Here is a 19,415-nt window from a genome sequence, read left to right on the forward strand (position 1 = left end):
GAGCAGCAGGAAAACTGGTGGCTGGGGGAGCTGAATGGGGTGCAGGGCTGAGCCGGAATGAGTAAGTGACACTCTTGGCGGTTCCTCGGGAGGTTCCAGAAGGGTTCTGGTTCTGCTCAGACCAAAGCCTGTCAGCTACCTGGAGACTGGTGGTCATTTACTGAGCCATTTCCTTATTCTAATTCCATATTTCTACGTATTTATTACTGAAGTGGTATTTGATTTGCATTTTTCGGGGCAGGCATCTAGGAGTGATTTTAAATAATCCCTGCCTTTTCTTTGTGACATGTTTGAGAAAATGTGCTAGATTTAGTATGGTAAATTTGGTTTGACTGATTGACTCAACACTTATGAATGCTATTGTGATGTTTTTGTGCTTATATTATTGGTTGAGATAAGCGAGATCAATTTGTAAGGGATTTTTTTCTTTTTCTATTGAAAAATGCGTATGAGCAGAATCGCCGATCCATTTTTTTTCACTTTATTTTGCCAGACCCCTATATTCTTCTGTGGATGAGTTCAATAACCCTGACAATACTCTACAAGAAGGTAAGTTTCTTTTCCAGGGAAGAATTTGAATGAAAAGAAGTTAAATTAAGCTAAGCAGAAGCGCATTTTGCATACATTGTGTCTTTCTTTGATACCCAACATTCCATTTTAGCCAGTCACTACTCTTCACTTTGTTTGGCCATCTGTAATCTAGCATATTGTCATCTTGACTTCTCTTGCGTACCTTTTAATCATCTTGATATTAATGGTATTGCTGCTAGCATGTCAGAAGTAACCTTGAAACAGGGTCTGGTGTGAGAGGCCATTGTCGAAAAGGAGAAAGCCGGATTTTGTCACTGGCTGTTGACCGTTGATTTTCTGTCTAATCAGAAGGCAGGTTTTGTGGCAGTTAAAAATCATTTGGCCATTCTGTCTCTCATCCAATCAGAGTATGTAGCCTTATATACCTATGAAAGCCCAGAGTCAGGAGACCTCACTTTCAACGAAGGAGACACCGTCGTTGTGACGGAAAGAGAAGGGGACTGGTGGAAAGGGTACATCGGAGACAGGAGTGGAGTCTTCCCCTCCAACTACGTAACGCCAAAGGAATCTGAAGTAAATTGTCATGAACGACTTTTCTCAGAGATACTTAAACTGCAGAGTTTATTGTCTATAAATAATAAATCATGACAGGCTAACTTTTGCTACTCTGACCTCTACCAATATGTGTGTCTGTCTACAGACATATAGCACCACTGGAAAGTCAGGTGGAGTCGGCAAAAAGCCAGGTAAGGATGCGGGATCCCACAGTCACCACTCAGTAAAGAGCCAAGAAATTCACTGGCAGCCACCACACACCTTTATCTTTGCCTTTCCGTTGATGCTGGTGCATCTGCAGCTAGGCTGTGTCCTGTATACAGATGAAACACAGCTGTGTTCAATAGTCTTTGCGAGTGCCGACTGTTGCGAAGCTCTATCTACCTTGAACACGTGTGCTTGTTTGCGTTCGCATTCATTTGTGAATGTGTATGACAGAGGTTGCCCAAGTGACGACTGCGTACACGGCCACCGGAGCGGAGCAGCTGAGCCTGGCCCCGGGACAGCTTATCCTCATCCAGGGCAAGAACCCATCTGGGTGGTGGCAAGGGGTTCTGCAGGTCTGTGGACCCGTGTTGTCATGATAGTGACGTTAATCAAATGTGGAGGCCGCCCATAATGAGGTCTAATCCTGGGCTGTTTTTGGGAGGAGGCATTGAAGTTGAGTTGCGGGTCTCTCTCAGGTCAGATGCATTTGTCCTAAATTAGGTTGGCATGTATGTCCTGATGAGGAACCTCTTGTCTTGTATCTGTCCAGGCTAGGGGTAAAAAACGCCAGAACGGATGGTTCCCCGCCTCCCACGTCAAGCTCTTGGGCCCCACCAGTGGGAAGTCCACACCAGCTCCAGTTCCAAGTAAGATCAACAGCATCACATGCCAAGATCTGCGATGATCTCCGTCTGCATCTTCCGTAACAGCCTTTCCTACATGTTGGCTGTTCCTTCAGTTTGCCAGGTCATCACCATGTACGACTACAAGGCGGGCAACGAGGATGAGATGAGCTTCTCCAAAAGTCAACTGATCAATGTGCTGAACAAGGACGATGCTGATTGGTGGAAAGGGGAGCTGAATGGCGTCGTCGGCTTGTTCCCCACCAATTACGTCAAGATGACCACGGAGTCCGATCCCAGTCAACAATGTAAGTTTAATTTTTTTCCCCCCCCAAGTAATATTTGTTTGTCTTGTTGATAGTTGCAAATGTCTTAAGATACAAAGTTTGCAGCCTAGTGTTTCATGCTGTTGGCAATAAATGAGAGAGCGGTAGTTCCAAAATCTAAGGTGGAAAGTGACCTTCGGGTAAAAGTTGACCCACGTTACAGTGCCCACCTGCATTGTATGGGTCTCTCAAAGGGCTGTTCTCCTGCTGACTGCAGCTCTACCAAGGCTACGGTTTGGCTTCCTGCTTGGGTCTGACTTTCTGAACAGAAATGGTTTGTGTCCAAAGATGAATCGAGAGAGTTTGCAGTAGCTGTGTGCTGCAGGGGAAACCTAAACACAGATAAGAAATGATTCATTGGTGACCTCATGGGAGGCCTGGTGATGTGAAGTAGGGCAGTTTGAAAGATACTACCTGGTATTGGCAAATGTCTTCATAAAAAACCATGATGAGAGGGTCGATGAGTTTCCACATCATGGCGTGCATACTCTCTCTTCTGCCATCCGCCTATTAGGACTGGGTTTCTTCTCAGAGTTGTGCTTCAGAGAAGCACTCCTCTCCTTCCATCCATCCGTCCACCCTCCTTACACTCTTCTCCTGCCATCTTTCCCTTCTTTCCCCCCCACCTTTCCCTCCATCTTTCCCTCTATCTGTGTTGTTCTTGTAGGACGGCATCGTTGCCTCTTCCTCCACAGCTTCTCAGAGCTGTTCAGATACCCTTTAGGTGCTCCATATCAGTCAATGCTTCCTCGCTGGATAGGGCCTGCCTTCTCATCAAATTCACTTTCTTTTACTTCTGCTTTAATATTATTATTATTATTATTATTATTATTTAAATTTTTTTCCTCATGTGTTGAAGCAGGTCCCACACACCTACCAGTCCAACAGCAAGTGCCCCCCTCTGTAATTTTTATATTCATGTTTTTAGTCTTTAAAATTGTTCTTGCTTATGATGCAAAGCAATTACAATGCCAGTGATAGATGCTGATGCCATATTTAAAGTATAAAGCATATCATTTAAACAGCTTTTTGGGAGAGCGTGAAGGTATGTAGAGTCATAGTCATTAACTATTTAAAACATATTTTTCTTTCAAAAATGGCTTTTTACCCTAAGTGCAATTGAGTATCCTAACTTTTTTTTGTTTGTTTGTTAAAACGTCTCTCACTGACAGTTATATCTGAATGTTACTGCGCAGATGGAAAATCTGGGATAATCTGTGCAGGCAACGGTGCGTTTACGCTTAGCTTGTAGTTCAGTTATGGGCTACGTACCGTTGGGTAATTGCATAAGTGTGTGTGCGTGTGTTCACAGTACATGCTTTCCATTGGTAGGTTTTTTTTGCCAACCCCATGAGTGCAAACCTAACCCTAACCCTAACCCTAACCCTAACCCTGCTAACCCTAACCCTAACCCTAATCCTCTCCCTCTACGAAATCCCATGGCTTTAGCTATAGTACTGTGCTCAGTGCTGGTCAACCCATTAGGTGACATAGGCAGCCACCTGGGGTGCCATCTTTTGGTGAGGCGCTGCCTTAGCCAGCCAATATCACTTTGTCGCAGACAGGGGGCCCTGGTGGTGTAGCTTGCCTACGGCGACACATGAGCTTCAACGATTACTGGCTGTTTACGTACTTCTTTAAGTACTGTGTTTTGCCTATGGGTATAGTGTGTAGAATATTCGTCATACATACCTAGACTAAGGGGAAACCTTTGTTGCCTTACATGTAGTTGTGTATTTTGAGGGTGTTATTTGTTATAATGTATGGAGTGGAAGGGTATTCAAGCAGGCAGTCATACACTGGTTGCAGCCTTCATCTTTTCCCTATGTGGGGGTCGGTGAGCCATTCGAGGGTCAAAGTTCTGGGTCCTTGCTTCACTGTTTGCTGTTTTTTCCGAACACTCGCGGCGGGCTTTGGTGGACTTTGGTTTGCCCTGTTAGTGCCCCGGTGCAGTGTCTGCCGCTTTCCCGCCTGAGGGGGTTTGGACCAGGATGCTGTGAGTTTTCAGCTGATCTGCCATAATACTGGAAATGTTTTAGAATATATTTTTTTTTGCTTTAAGTGACCTTAGGGAGGTAACGTCAATGTAAATGCCCCCCCCCCCCACCAAGATGGAGTGGTTAATTCAGGTAATTATATGCATAACCTTTAACGAAACAAGGCCTGCTGGTGTTTAACAGTACATGTTTTGCGGTTTCTGGGTTCTAACAAGTTTAAAAACTAGTTATAACTAAGATACATGTCTTTATTTAATAATAATTGATACTTTATTGAGCCCTATGGGGAAATTCTCTTTACGCCACCCCCAGTTTGCTTTCTGTAAGTGACAGCAAGCTGGCCGCAAAGGGTAGCCACCCATAGCAGCATCCAGGGAGCTGGGGGTTAAGGGCCTTGCTGAAGGACCCGCAGATGTACTGAGGCTGGGCGAAAAACGAGGCTTTAGCCCACTGAGCCTCACACTTTGCTTTTTCATGCAACTTAAAATGAAAATCTGCCTTGCAGTTAGATACCATTGATTATTTGGTTATTGATAAAATTCAGATGTTAGATGGGCTAATTCTTTTTTTGGTCACTAAGGTTTAGACTCTGAAGATTATCCTTCTGCATGGTGCCTGCTGACTATTTGGTCCATGCCAGTGTAACTATTAGCCAGAGGTAAATTCATGTGTTGACAATGTCCTTGGAACAAATGCTAAAGAATCGTATTACTCGGTTAAGGATAAAAATGGCAGATTTGGTGGTTTATAAAGTGTGGTCTTTTGCTCTCACATCAGGGTGAAACTCTCTGTGCCTCAGTGTTCAAGAAATCATCACTGCTGCGGCACTTTGTAGTAAAACTACAAGCATTTTGAATGTAACCTGGTTTGCCCAGATTTTACTCTTAGTTGTATTGACTTATTTTATTTTATATGAAAGTGCAGTTTAATGAAAAAAAAATGGATGACTGTGATATTGTGTGCTCAGTCTACAATATGTGTGATTACTTGCAGTAAGGCATAGAAATGTCTGAATAAGGTATTTAACAGCTGAAAAATATCCTCTACTTGGAAAACATTTTGCAAGCAATTAAAGGTTTGCTCTGTTTATGCAAATTTGCAATCTGTTTATGCTGCTGGCAAGAGAGATGCATTTTGAATGAATCCCTTGCATTAATTGTTAAACAGTCTATGCAGTTTGAGGTTTCATTTGGCCCCACTGGGAATTTACCCACAGTGCATTGGCAGTAGTCAAGTCAGTTTGTCTGTGTTAAAGTTCCCAAGCTGTGTTACTTTGAAAATGTGCCTCAAATTATACATATGTACATTTATCGTGAAAATAAAGGATTTGCTTAAAAAGCACCTGCTTTTTTTTGGCAAGTCATTGTCTTACACAAGGATGGTGTGAGGTTTGGTTATTAGCGTCTAATATATATATATATCCAGGACCAGGTTATTCAAGAAGCTAAGCACTAGGATGGTTACAGTCCCAGGCAAAATGGGTTCGAGAGAGGAAACCTGGCTGCGGTTTTTAAGGCTTGGGGATGAGGCTCATGCAAAAAGGCGTATTGAAAGTTACCCAATGGAGTTTCAGCGTCTGCGCGCATCTGAATTTTCAGCAAAAGGTAAGACGGACGGGAGGGTTGTTCTCGCGCAGTGACTTAGCGACAGCTCCGGGTAGCGGCTTCTCAAGCCAGTGGTTTAGCCACATGTTTGGGGCCACGCAAGACAGCTGCTGACCGCGGCTGCCCCCCCCCCCACTCCCACCCCCACCCCCGTCATCCCCGACCCTGCAGGGTGTGCTGACCTGACCAGCCTGGACACCATGAGTCCGCAGGAGAGGAAGCGACAGGGTTACATCCACGAGCTCATTGAGACGGAGGAGCGATACATGGCTGACCTTCAGCTGGTCCTGGAGGTATGATCTGCAGTGGGGCCCCCGTGAGGTCTTTGCACTTCAGTCTGCTTTAAGCATTTGCAGTTTTGAGTTTTTATATTCTTGTCATGGATCTCATGTATAGGGCTTTGAGTGTAGGTTTTTGTGCCAGAACATGTTTAACTTATTTTCCCTAACATTTTGTTATCCCTCTTAACCTTTACTAACCCTTTCCAACTTTGCCCGTCTCTCATTTTTTTTTCTCCAGGTGTTTTACAAGCCCATGTCTGAGTCGGGACGCCTGACAGATGTTGAAATGGCCATGATCTTCGTCAACTGGAAGGACCTGATTATGTCCAACACCAAACTTCACAAGTGTGTCTTTCCACAAGCTTGTTTCTTCTTGGTAGCTGAAATTCTTGGGAATGAAACGTGATCCGATGCTGCCACCTTGCTCTAGGAATACGAACTGCGAGTATCGTGTCCCACAACAGCAAATGTCATAGGCAGAGTGAAGTCCCAGAAATAGAGAAGTGCCAGGAAAAGGAATTATCTATGCAGTCGATGGATAATAACAAAACAGGCTGCACAGTTTTTGCACTTAAAGATCATGGAAACTGGAATGTTTGTTGAGAATGGCACTGGCCAGCATTCTGTTTTTGAAACTCACCTGAACTTTTACGAAGAAATTGCTTGGTACTGGACTTGGCGGCCTTTGCGGTTTTGGTGATTGTGTTTGTGAATGGCAGGGCACTGAGGGTGAGGAAGAAAACGGGTGGCGAGAAGATGCCGGTGCAGATGATTGGGGACATCCTGGCCTCGGAGCTCTCGCACATGCAGGCCTACATCCGCTTCTGCAGCTGCCAGCTTAACGGTGCAGCCCTGCTGCAACAAAAGACTGACAAGGAACCCGAGTTCAAGGACTTCCTCAAGGTGAGGAATGGTGGGCAGCAGCCCTGGAACAAATGGGAGGGGTAGATAGTTCATTGTTAAAGGCTGTTCCAGAGCGATCGGTAAGCGGGAGAATTGCAGCCGTCCAAATGTCCTCAGTGAAAAAGCGGTAGCGGGTTAAATGGATGTTGAACTGTTCTTTATTTTCTTCTGAAATGAATTACAAAGATATCTTGCGGGCCAATACTATGTTCTATGAGACCTCTGGACTCAACTCTTCTAAAGCACCTAGACTGAAATTTAGAGTGGTGCTTTAGATAAGGACGTAGGCTAGGGTTTCTGACTCCTAAGTGTGTGTGTGTCTCTCTCTCAGAAAATCGCTACAGATCACCGGTGTAAAGGTATGCCACTGTCCAGCTTCCTGCTGAAGCCTATGCAGAGAATCACCCGCTATCCACTCATCATAAAGAACGTAAGTCCTGCACATTGTCACCCGTGGTCCCTCCTTCAGTGTGCGATGTGGGAGGCATGACGAATTAGCCTCATCCAATTTGCCTTGGATTTAGCTCAATTTGGGTTGCTGCTACGTATGACTTTGCCCTGCCAAAGATGCAGTTCGTGTCAATTCCTTTGGGGACCAAATGATAATGGTTGTGACCATCATCATGGTCAGCAAATACAAGAAAGAATGTGCTGTTTTGCTGGAGTTAAATACCAATGAAATGCAAAAACTTCAGGCAGAAGAGTGAGTGTTGGGGAAAGCGCCCGGCGTTTCCACCCCAACTCCACATTTACGAGACACACACAGGTTACAGTTTTACTTGCAAGGGTACCCACACTCTCTGCAATGCAAACTACAGCAGAATGTGTTACAAAGGGTGGTTCCCCTTGGCTTCTTTATTTATAGTCAATGGGGGGCGCAAGAGAGGGAAGTGAGATTCTTATCTAAGTAGGCAGCTGTTAACCACCTACTTAGAGTACAATAGCTAAGAGTATGTGGCTAGAAGATAAGAAATAACGTATACATATATATTTACACTCATTGCTGATCATACAGAATTGATTAACAACTGTTTCTTCAACCTAACAGTCCCTCCTGTTTATCATGACAGTATGATCAGAAGCATCAACATTGTAGAAGTTGCAAAAGCACTTTAGGTACAACCTTCATTTAGACCACATTGTCATTATCCTGGAAAACATTTAATTCCGTTTCTTCAGGTCCGAGCCCTGCACGGGTGCTTTCGGCTCGGCCGTCATTATGAATTATATGTCTTCTTCATCGCCATCGCTGGAAACAGGCTCTGTCTCTATAGTTTGGGTAAGGGAGAGAAACATTGTACTGCGTGTCCGAAAAGCAGCATTAAGAGCTTGATTAATAAACATTTTCAAACATGGTATAACAGTAATAAAACAACAGAAAAATAAAATGAAAAACAAAAGAAGAGGTAGGCATGTTTTCATCAGTATTGACCACCATGTTCCTGTAATAAACCAGTCTAACCAGGATGAGGAGGACTGCGGTCGACTGTCCATGGTCATCACTTTTTGTAAGTTTCGGAGGCGGTCTAAGGCAGATGTCATATTGGGTGAGTGCACATTGTCAGGAATGTAAGTGCAGCACGTTTGGTTCAGGAGGACACATACTCCTCCTTGTGCGGCTGTCAGTAGGTCTAATGCCATACGATTCTGGATTACCATCTGTCTGGTTATGTCTAATTGTTCATTTTGTTTTTGGTTAATCAGTATCGAATCATTCATAAATAGACCTAGTCTATAATTTAGAGTTTCTACGCGTAGCATGAGTTTTCCAATTCCTAGCCCAGGGAACAGGGCCAGCATAACTTTACTGCCTGTTCCCCACAATTTATGTTCAGCGGGCACGTCGGTTCCCCACACACTATCATGGGGTTGTATTGATATCGAACGCCTTCTCCTGCTTCTGAAGAAAGTTTTACTTTCCTGTGCTATCAGGAAGGTGTGATCTGAAACAAAAATAAGAGCGCACACTCCAAACCAGTTCGGTGGTAAGACAAAGTATGCACGAGGTCCACACAACCATGCTACTCCGTCCACCCAATATGTTCCATTACTGGGGCGAAGCATCGAAATTGGAGATCCATACATGCTGTCTACATATGTTAGGTTACAGTTCGTGGTGTTTCCTCCTATCCATCGCGTACCATTATCTTGCTTAAAACAAATGGCATGCTGATATGTCAGTGGGTCTCGGTCCATCAAGACAGAAAAAGGAAGTGAGACATTAGTTTTAGCAACAGCGAAGTCTACCCAGAAATCCTGTATACAGGTACCATTTTGAAACCCAACGTCATCTGGGTAGTTTCCTGTAGCCTCCTGATACTTAATTCGGACCACTGTCATTCTATTAGTCCCAGGTATAGTTATGTTCACATCTTCCCCTGCTAGCGAAAATATAAGGGAAAGACGGCTCTGGTATCCTATTCCTGCGAAAGAAGCAGCGCACTTGGCTTGGGATATGTTCATAGCTTTACCATACACCGTAGGTCCTTCACTATGAGTGGGCATTACTGAACAAACATAGCAATTTGTCACATTTTTCGCTGTTACAGTATCATGTACATATCGGTACCAGTAGTTTTGCATAAATGGATGTGAGTGGTCAGCGGGCAACGGGCGTAGATGGAAGTCATCATGGGTCCATCGCCGTAGGTGCTGTAATGGAGCTGGTGAGAGCCAGGACAACCATACAAGTCCTACAACAAGAATGACCCCTAGAGTCACTTTACCACATCCCCACCCTATCAGGGCCATCCTAAATAGAGTGCAGCTCAGTTGTTTTCTTCACCGGGTTGAGACAACAGCACCCTATTGGTTACTGTGCCTTTGTAGCGGACTTCCACTGCTACTCTGTTGCTGAGGCCTCTGATAAGGGCTTGATGGGTTTACAGTGACTTTTGTGTATCCAGGAAGGTCGTTCTGCGATCTTTACTGCTGTTGGTGTTGTGAGGAGGACTTGATAAGGACCGTCCCACCGAGGTGTGCTCCAATCTTTCCGCAACAGGACCTTGACCAGGACCCAATCTCCCGGCTGCAAGTTATCCTGTTGAGTAGAAACAGAATTTACCGGCAGACTACTGGGGCTATGTTTTTGTTGTGATGTTAGTAGTTTACGCATCCAATCAGCCAGCGTATTTTCTCGGTCTGCTTTTTCTATGTCATTCATTTCAGTTGCTAGGGGAAATGGTCTACCATACACTATTTCAAAAGGTGTTAATCCTGCAGGAGTGGGAGTTATTCTCATCCATAATTTTACTAGAGACAAACATTCTGGCCACGGCCTTTTTGTCTCTTCCATTGTCTTTTTTAGCCTTGTTTTAATAGTGCCGTTGGTCCTTTCCACTAAGCCTGCGCTCTGGGGGTGATACGCACAATGATTCTTAAGCGTAAAACCTAATGCTTGTGAGCAAAGGGACATAGTCTGATTTACAAAATGAGTCCCATTGTCTGATCTTATAATATGAGGTATGCCATAGGTAGGGAAATAATGGCTTACCAAACATTTTGCAACGGTCATTGCATCACAATGCTTTACAGGGTATATTTCTACCCACTTAGAAAAGGTGTCTATAATAACTAGACAGTATTTCTTTCCTTGTGACCAAGATAATTCAATAAAATCCATATGTACAACTTGAAACGGATACTCAGCTGTGGGGAACTGGCCACGTTTTGGTCTGATGTTTCCTTGTGCATTGTGTTTACAACAAATTAAGCATGTCCTACAAAATTGTTTTGCATAATCAGAAAAATTTATAGCATAGAAATATTGTTGTATGATATGTACCATCCCTCCTGTTGAGACATGAGTATTTCCATGGCTCACCAAAGCAGCTGTTTTGTATAAATTTTTTGGTAGGATGGGCTTGTCATTCATATAGTAAACTTTCTCTCGTTGTATTGCTCCTCTTTTGATCCAACTTTGTACTTCTATTTTAGGAGCATGAATCTGTGCATCACATAGCACATCGCTATCTATAAAAAGAATGTCTGCCACTGATAAGGTAGGTTGTTTCAGTGCCGCTTCTTTGGCGGTTTTATCTGCAAAACTATTTCCTGCGGTTTCTGCAGAGTCATCAGTCTGGTGTGCTTTGCATTTGCACAGTGCAAAGTGAGTCGGTAAATGCACAACGTCTAATAATCTAAGTAGCAAATTCGTATGAGTAAGAGATGTGCCCTGTGATGTTCTAAAACCTCTATTTTTCCAGACTCTTGCATGGTGATGGACAGCTGCAAACACATATTGACTATCAGTGTAGATAGTAAGTGACTTGTTCTTGAACAGTTCACATGCCCTGATCACAGCATAAAGTTCAGCCGCTTGTGCTGAACAAGTAGAAGGGAGTGCATTGGCTTCTAACACTTCAGTAGATGTAACTACAGCATACCCAACTTTATTTTTTTCCATATCATTTTTTGATGCTGAGCCATCTACATAAACAACTTCTGATCCTGGTATAAAAGTTTGCAGAATATCTGCTCTTGGTTTTGTTTGTTCTTCTATTGTTGCTTTGCAAGAATGTGGCTCCCCATCCTCTGCGGTAGGGAGAAGCGTACTAGGGTTCAATAGGCCACACCGCTGAAGTTCAATGTTACGTTGTGAGAGCAAAAGTGACACTAAGGTAAGATGTCTTGTATGTGTTAAGAATGGAAGCGGTGTCTGCAACAAGATTAGAGACACAGAATGAGGAACTTTAAGTATGAGGGGGTGACAAAGTACCAATTCTGCTGATACCTTTACTGCTTCTGCAGCAGCTGCACAGGCCTGTAAACACTGTGGAAAGCCAGCTGCTACTGCATCTAATCGTTTTGAATAGAATGCTAACGGTCTCTCTTTTGCTCCGAATGGCTGTGTTAATACTGCTTTCATATAACCTTGATTAGCATCTACACATAGGGTGAATGGTTGTTGATAATCTGGTAGAGCAAGGGTCACATTGGTTTGCAACATTCTTTTTAAATTTGTAAAAGCATTTTCTCCGTCCTCAGTCCATTGTATTTTGTCCTTTAGAGTCATCTCCTTCCCGTATATTAAATTTTGCAAAGGTTGAACTAGAAAAGCATAATCTGGTAACCATTCTCTACAATAATTGCATCTGTTGTTTAGTCTGTGGTTTAGGTGCTTCCTGTATAGCTTGTTTCCTTATCTCTAGCAGCGAGCGACCTTTTTGTGAAAGGTTATGCCCTAAATAGACAACTGTCTTTTTGCAGTACTGCAACTTCTGTTTAGTATTGTCCAGTATTGTATAAATGCTGAAGCACAGTTAGGGTAGTTTCTTTGCAATGTTGTTCTGAATCTGCTGCTATTAAGATATCATCCACGTATAGTAATACCTGACTATGTGATGGTATTTCACAGGTACTCATAGAGTATCTAAGGGCCATGGTATATACATGTGGGCTTTCAGAAAATCCCTGAGGGAGTCTAGTATATGTATATTTTTTCCCTTTATAGGTAAATCCAAATAAATGTTGAGAATCAGGGTGCAATGGTACTGAGAAAAATGCATTACTAAGATCCACTACTGAGAAGTAGCTTTTATCAGGAGTCAATGAGTTGAGCAATAAGTGTGGGTTAGGCACGTCTGGTGCTGCATGTTGCACTATGTTATTAACAGGTCTTAAATCCTGCACCATGCGCCATTTCCCTGTATGTCCCTTCTGGACTGGAAAGATAGGAGTGTTGCAAGTGGCTTCAGGAGCCTCTCGCAATATTCCTGATGCTAACATGTCTTGCACTACAGGGGCTATACCTTTCTCTGCTTCAGGTTTTAATGGGTATTGCCGGACGGTGTTCTGATTTCACAGTTACTTTGTAAGGTGGGAATCCCTTTACCAGCCCTACATCAGTGGGGGAGGACGACCACAACCCTTCTGGAAGGCGATCTAGATCTGGACATGATCCCTCCTCCAGGGTTGAAAAAATTTGTCAGGTTGGGTCCTTTAAGTGTGTGGTGGGAGTGGTTTGAACTCTCCATCCCAAAGGAAACCGCCACACATTGTGTTTCTCATCATAGCTCCAACAGGAGCCAGATACGGGTTGGTAGTCATTGTAACTGTGCATAGAATCTCGTAAGAACATCTCTACATCTCTCCACTGCATCTGGGGTGGTTTTGAAAGAGATACGTGTGGTGTTCTCTCTCTAAATACAGCTTGTTGCTTGTTAGATAAAATGACTGAGGCTGCTGAAAACCCAGTGGTGGGGTTAACATACATATATTATACAAGTGTCTTGGAGGGCATGAAACGTTTTGTCATAGACATAATCTGGTCCAAGGGTGTCTTTGTACCACATAGTGACGTGTAAGGCATCGTCAGGCATGAACTGGGCCTGTCTAGGGGACTGCTTTTCTCTAGTTTTCCGCAATAATTCTCGTGTCTGTGCAGTTCCCCCTAGGTCCAGAGACCAGTAATATTGTGGTGTTGTGGTTCCTTGCACAACATAAGCTTCCTCATTTACGATTGCTTTCATGCCAGTGGCTGTGGCAACCACGCTAATGCCCATTTGTACCATAAGGTCTCGACCTAACAAGTTAACAGGACAAGAAGGGCTTATTAACACCTGTGCTTGACATTCAAGTCCAGTTTCCTTATCTTTTACTGCAACTGGGTTTGTTAACTGATGTCTGTCTGTCTGACCTCCTGCCGTTTTTATATTTATGACTGATGAAGAATATGTGACTCCGGGAGGACTGGAGGTTAGGACAGTCCTACATGCTCCAGTGTCACACAGACATTTATATACTTTGCCGTTTATGACTAACTTCCGACTTGGCAAGGTTTCCCACTGCCTTTCTGCTAATAACTGACACACTTGTCATCTATTTCTTTATCTAAAAGGTCTTGTAAAGTGACCTCCGTTTCCTTTCTTAAAATCACCTCTGTTTTGCCTCGGATGGTGTCGGTAACAGGGGCCTCCGAGGGGGGTCATTGATCATTGTTTTCAATGGAGTTTGGGTTATATGGTTGTTTCCCTACTCTACAATTCCTAGCTAAGTGTCCAGGTTTCCTGCATGTCCAGCAAATGTTATCTTGCTGAGACGAATTCCTGTAATTGTTTCTGAAAACACCTCTCCCCCTTCCTCGGCCTCTTGACCTTCCTCTGAATCCTCCCCTCCCCGGAGGATTCATTTGCACTAACGCTACTACATCTGAGGCGCTGAATATTGTGTCTGTCTTTTCCTGTTTCTGCGCTCTCTGCGCGTGTTGGGCATATTCTAGTGCTTGTTGGACTGAACCAGTATTCTGATGTACCCAATGTTTGTCAAGATATTTTCGCAATTCGGGCTTTAGGCCTGCGACAAAAGCTCGTTTTAGCTGTTGTTGGTACACTCCTACTGCCTCTTCATCAAATGGGATCCCTGAGTTTCCTCTAAATACAACTCTCATTCTATCCATAAAATCCTCAGGTTCCTCTCCATCTTTTTGTTTACATTGCGCTATTCTGCCATAATCTGCTCGTCTCATAAACACTATCTCTATCCTTCCATGTAATTGTTGCATACTCTGTTTTCTACGTACATCTCTTAACTTACTTTGTTCCAACCATGCATCAGAAAAAACATATTCTTTTTTTCTGTCTTTACCTTCTTTCTTATTGGTAGTCTGTAACATCTCCAGTTTTAAGTTTAGCTTTTATACAAAAGTCTGTGAGCTTTTATATATATCTGGAGTGTGGAGTTTTCCTTCAAACCCATGTTTTTTCCTCCATCTACTTATTTGTCCTGATCCTGGCTTATATCCTTCCATAAACTTCTCATCTCCCTCTAGTTCCATTTGTTTACTTTGATTCTTCCCCATTGTTACCTTTTAATGGATACACTACAAAAAATAAAAAATCCTAAAAGCAAGTATCTGGCATGAGACCTCAGGAGGACACTAACACGGCCTTCTACTGCTCCCTATTAGAGCAGCGGTGTTAGTTTTCAGGGATGAAACCCGTCCTTGATCCTTCAGTCACCAGTATGTTGTTGCTTTTAGGGTGGATCGTGTAGGTTAATCTAAAACCTATAAAAACACATCCACATACATCAATATATATATTTCCAACAACGCCTACTTTCTCTCCCGGTTAATTTCGGCTAACCTCAACCACATGCATGTCTTGGCCACCTACTTATTTAGGTGCCGTATCTCTCACTTGGCCACCTACTCACTTAGGTGCCGTATCTCTCACCTGTATAGTGTGCTCTCTGATCCGTCACCGAGGTCCTTCAGACATCACCAGACGTCGAGCGCAGTTCTAACCACCGGCCTGATGACGAATTCACATCACAGGTCTTTCTTGCACCCGACTTCGAGTGGCTGTCGACAGACTTCGGTGTCGCTTCTCTCGGCGTACTGGAGACGTCTTCGGGGTTCCTCGGATCCGGCTCGAAGGACCAAATTCTATGTTGGGGAAAGCGCCCGGCGTTTCCACCCCAACTCCACATTTACGAGACACACACAGGTTACAGTTTTACTTGCAAGGGTACCCACACTCTCTGCAATGCAAACTACAGCAGAATGTGTTACAAAGGGTGGTTCCCCTTGGCTTCTTTATTTATAGTCAATGGGGGGCGCAAGAGAGGGAAGTGAGATTCTTATCTAAGTAGGCAGCTGTTAACCACCTACTTAGAGTACAATAGCTAAGAGTATGTGGCTAGAAGATAAGAAATAACGTATACATATATATTTACACTCATTGCTGATCATACAGAAATGATTAACAACTGTTTCTTCAACCTAACAGTGAGTATGGGTATTGTGAAATGTTGGATGTCAACTGTTACAAAACGTGCTGCACCAGTTTATTTATGGATGGATGGATGGATGGATGGATCTGATTAACATCAAACCGCCAGTAACTTCACTCTACCCTGAACTCCACAGTCCTTGTCCAAAGACAGAGTTCATTCTTAGGCAGGTCCCAGACCTATTTCCAAATCTCCTGCTCCCCAGATTCTCGAGAACACTCCAGAGAATCACTTGGACCATGGACACTTGCGGGAGGCTCTGGACAGGGCCGAGGAGCTCTGTCTGCAGGTCAACGAGGGGGTCCGGGAGAAGGAGAACTCCGACAGGTTAGAGTGGATTCAGAGCCATGTCCAGTGTGAAGGCATCACTGAGGTGAGCACATCTAATGCAACTATATCACGAAGCTCTTGTCTATAGCCTGGGTTTTATATAATCTACAATATTCCCTCCTGAAGTTCTTAACAAATGTTTGTTTACATGCACAGCCTCTAACAAAGTCGTCTACAGAGTTAATCCTACTACAAGTTAGGGTCTGGATTTTTGCAGCTTTCCTACAGTTTACTGGACACTTCCAATTGTTCCATTTCCCTACAGAACTTGATATTCAACTCCTTGACCAACTGCCTGGGTCCCCGAAAGCTGCTACACAGCGGCAAGGTCTATAAAACTAAGAGCAACAAGGAGTTATACACCTTCCTCTTCAATGACTTCCTGCTGCTCACCCAAGCAGTGAAGCAGTTCACCTCATCAGGGACGGATAAGCTCTTCAGTCCCAAGTGCAACATGCAGTTCAAGATGTACAAGAACGTGAGACTCTTTTTCATGCTGGGGAGTAATGGAGGGGGCTAGCAATACCAGACAGTTACATTTACGGCACAAAATCATACATTGCGTTTTAAATGAACTTTTCATATCCATACAATTCGGAGTAGAACTTTCTAGAAAGAGGTGCCATTTCCTTAGTTGTATGTTTAGCCCATTTTTACGGGCTTTCTCTACTGTGTGTACTTCCAATTTAATGCGAGTCTATGACCCGATTTTGGTCTTCTATCCAACCAGCCCGTGTTTCTAAATGAAGTTCTGGTGAAGATGCCCTCCGATCCGTCTAGCGATGAGCCAATCTTCCACATCTCCCACATCGACCGTGTTTATACTCTCAGGACAGAGAACATCAATGAGAGGTTAGTGGGGAAGGAAGGGAGTTAGAGAAGAGACTAAGGAGAATTGAACAAGGAAGCTGTGGCTTCAGTCCACAAGGAGGCTCCCTCGGTGTCCTGTTCTGGTAACAAATCAGGTGTTTCTTCTTATTTAATCAATCAGGACTGCCTGGGCGCAGAAAATCAAAGCTGCTTCAGAACATTTCATAGAGACTGAGAAGAAGAAGCGAGAGAAAGCTTACCAAGGTGAACTATTTTATTTGCATTTAATCCTTTTCAGTGTCTTAGCATAACCCTTCAGTCCAGTTTGATTATGTAATGGTTTTATTCATCTGTCTACAAAATTGCTTGTCCTTTTCCTATTTAATTTAGTTATATGTATGTGTGTGTGTGTATATTTATGTATCTGTAATATAAAATCCTCTAAGTCACCAGTATATATTCATTACCCTATTCAGTGTTTCAGAACCCTGACCCCATGTTTTAGTCCATGTTGGACGTTTCACAGCCAGAACCTACAAACCCCATGAGCAAGAATTTGTTTCTTCCAACCAGTTGAGCATAGAGAGTCAGTCAAAGGCTACTCAACTGGTTTGTAAAAACAAAATCTTGGTCTGAGTTTGTAGCTGAGCACTGGTTTTTCCTGAATTTGAGTTTCCCTCTTTTACACAGCCTGTTTTTCCAGTGAACACATCCGTTGCAGTTTAAGAACCTACTACTTTCCCTTTTGGTTGCTGTACAGTCTATTTATGCAGACCTTCATTACTGAACCCTTGATAACCCTATCATAGACTGCAGTGCCCCATTAACTACAGTTTTTTTTTTCCAGTTGCTGTATCTTATTTCTGCCAATTCCTTGGGAGTTCCTTGCATCTTAACTTCTTTATTATGAATCTTATTTATTGTTCCTTGGTCTTTCGACTCATGCATCACTTGCTGTATGCATTTCCAGCTCGTTCCCTGAAAACCAGTGGCATTGGCCGCCTGCTGGTCACTATTTTGGAGGCCACAGAGCTCAAGCCCTGCAAGCCCAATGGTGAGGGTCAAAGGTCAAGTCCTATCTCCCGAAACTCCAGCCGCTAACCCCCTAATGCCTTGTACCTCATGTATGGCTTGATGGTTGGGTTTAATGGTTTTTTTTGATGGCCTACACCCTCCAGGAAAGAGTAATCCATATTGCGAGGTGACCATGGGGGCACAGTGTTTCACCTCCCGGACAATAAATGACACAATCAACCCCAAGTGGAACTTCAACTGTCAGTTCTTCATTAAGGACCTGTACCAGGATGTTCTATGTGTCACCATCTTCAAGAGGGACCAGTTCTCTCCCGATGGTTAGTCCTTTCTTCAGATGTTTATTTCTCCTCTTTTTACACGTTGACACTTCCTGAAATTCGTCTTGGGAACAGTTCTGATGTTAAATGTGCTGATGTTAAATTTCCCTTAGAAAAATTTGGGTGTCATATTTGAAGTTTCGTCTTGTTTTTTTTTTTTTTAATTTAACTTTTAATTTATTTTTAATTTATTTATTTATTACACGTCATTTTAAGTTTCTCCATGGGGTATCACTGTGGTTTCATGCTTCAGGGTTCTGGTTCCATATCCTCCCCCTGGTTCTGTGTGTGTGAGTTTGAACATTCTCTTTGTATTTGTACGGGTTACTCCTACAGCCCAAGAACACATACAGATGAACTACGTTCTCTACTTTATGCCCTGGTATATTCTGCAGTCTCACTGCAACCCTTCTACTAGATAATTTCTTTTGTGTTTGACCGTTTATTTCTTTCCCCCCCCTATTGCTTAATTTCTTTCATTGTGCCACAATGGCCTGTGTTCTATTACTAGCGTTTGATGGTGGCCGCTTTCATCATGGCTGCTTGTATCATTGTTAGACTTCCTGGGCCGCACTGAAGTTCCTGTGGCCACCATCAAGAAGGAGCTGGAAAACAAGGGAGCAGCGACAAGGCGCCTGCTGCTGCACGAGGTGCCGACAGGCGAGGTGTGGGTGCGCCTGGACCTGCAGCTGTTCGACCAAAAATCTCTCAAATGAGGCGACGCGGATTGGTGCCATGCCATACGCCCCCCGCCCCGCCCCCGCCTCCACCCCGCTTCCCAAGACAAACGGACAGAGCTGAGGCTTCCTGACGAGATGCTCATTCCGATCCCCGGAACCAGCGGCAAGCATCAGCAGAGCAGGTTCTAGGCTGATGCCACGGGCAGTCCGGCTCCAGCACAGACAGGGTTCTGCCACGTTCACTCGCCAGGTGGCGTCTGTGAGCTGAGAGCTGTATGCCAGTGCTGCTGGAGACCGTCTGGACTCCTGAGTACTTCTGATAATGTGGACGTTTGACACAAATGCAAAATATAGGAAAGCCCTTTTGGGACTGATTATTGTTTACCACTGGATATGGTAATATCTCAGGTTTTTGTTTTTCCTGTCAGTTGTTTATAAAACCAAAAATATATTATGTCAATATCTTATCTTATTTTAATTATA

General features: G+C 43.7%; 1 protein-coding gene across 1 annotated transcript; it reads left to right on the forward strand.

The window, feature by feature from the left end:
• Positions 1-937: 937 nt before the first annotated feature.
• On the forward strand, positions 938-19,024 carry LOC125729252 (intersectin-2-like; the record flags this gene model as incomplete). Its single annotated transcript, XM_049005670.1, has 16 exons — positions 938-1,104; positions 1,232-1,277; positions 1,525-1,646; positions 1,844-1,940; positions 2,033-2,224; positions 6,015-6,136; positions 6,363-6,469; positions 6,844-7,027; positions 7,359-7,457; positions 15,966-16,133; positions 16,356-16,568; positions 16,821-16,942; positions 17,082-17,164; positions 17,871-17,954; positions 18,079-18,252; positions 18,811-19,024. Coding segments are annotated over 16 exons (2,138 nt in total), but the record flags the coding sequence as incomplete, so codon positions are not given.
• Between the last annotated feature and the right edge of the window lie 391 nt (positions 19,025-19,415).

Source organism: Brienomyrus brachyistius, unplaced genomic scaffold (genome assembly GCF_023856365.1).
Source record: "Brienomyrus brachyistius isolate T26 unplaced genomic scaffold, BBRACH_0.4 scaffold594, whole genome shotgun sequence".
Lineage (NCBI taxonomy): Eukaryota > Metazoa > Chordata > Actinopteri > Osteoglossiformes > Mormyridae > Brienomyrus > Brienomyrus brachyistius.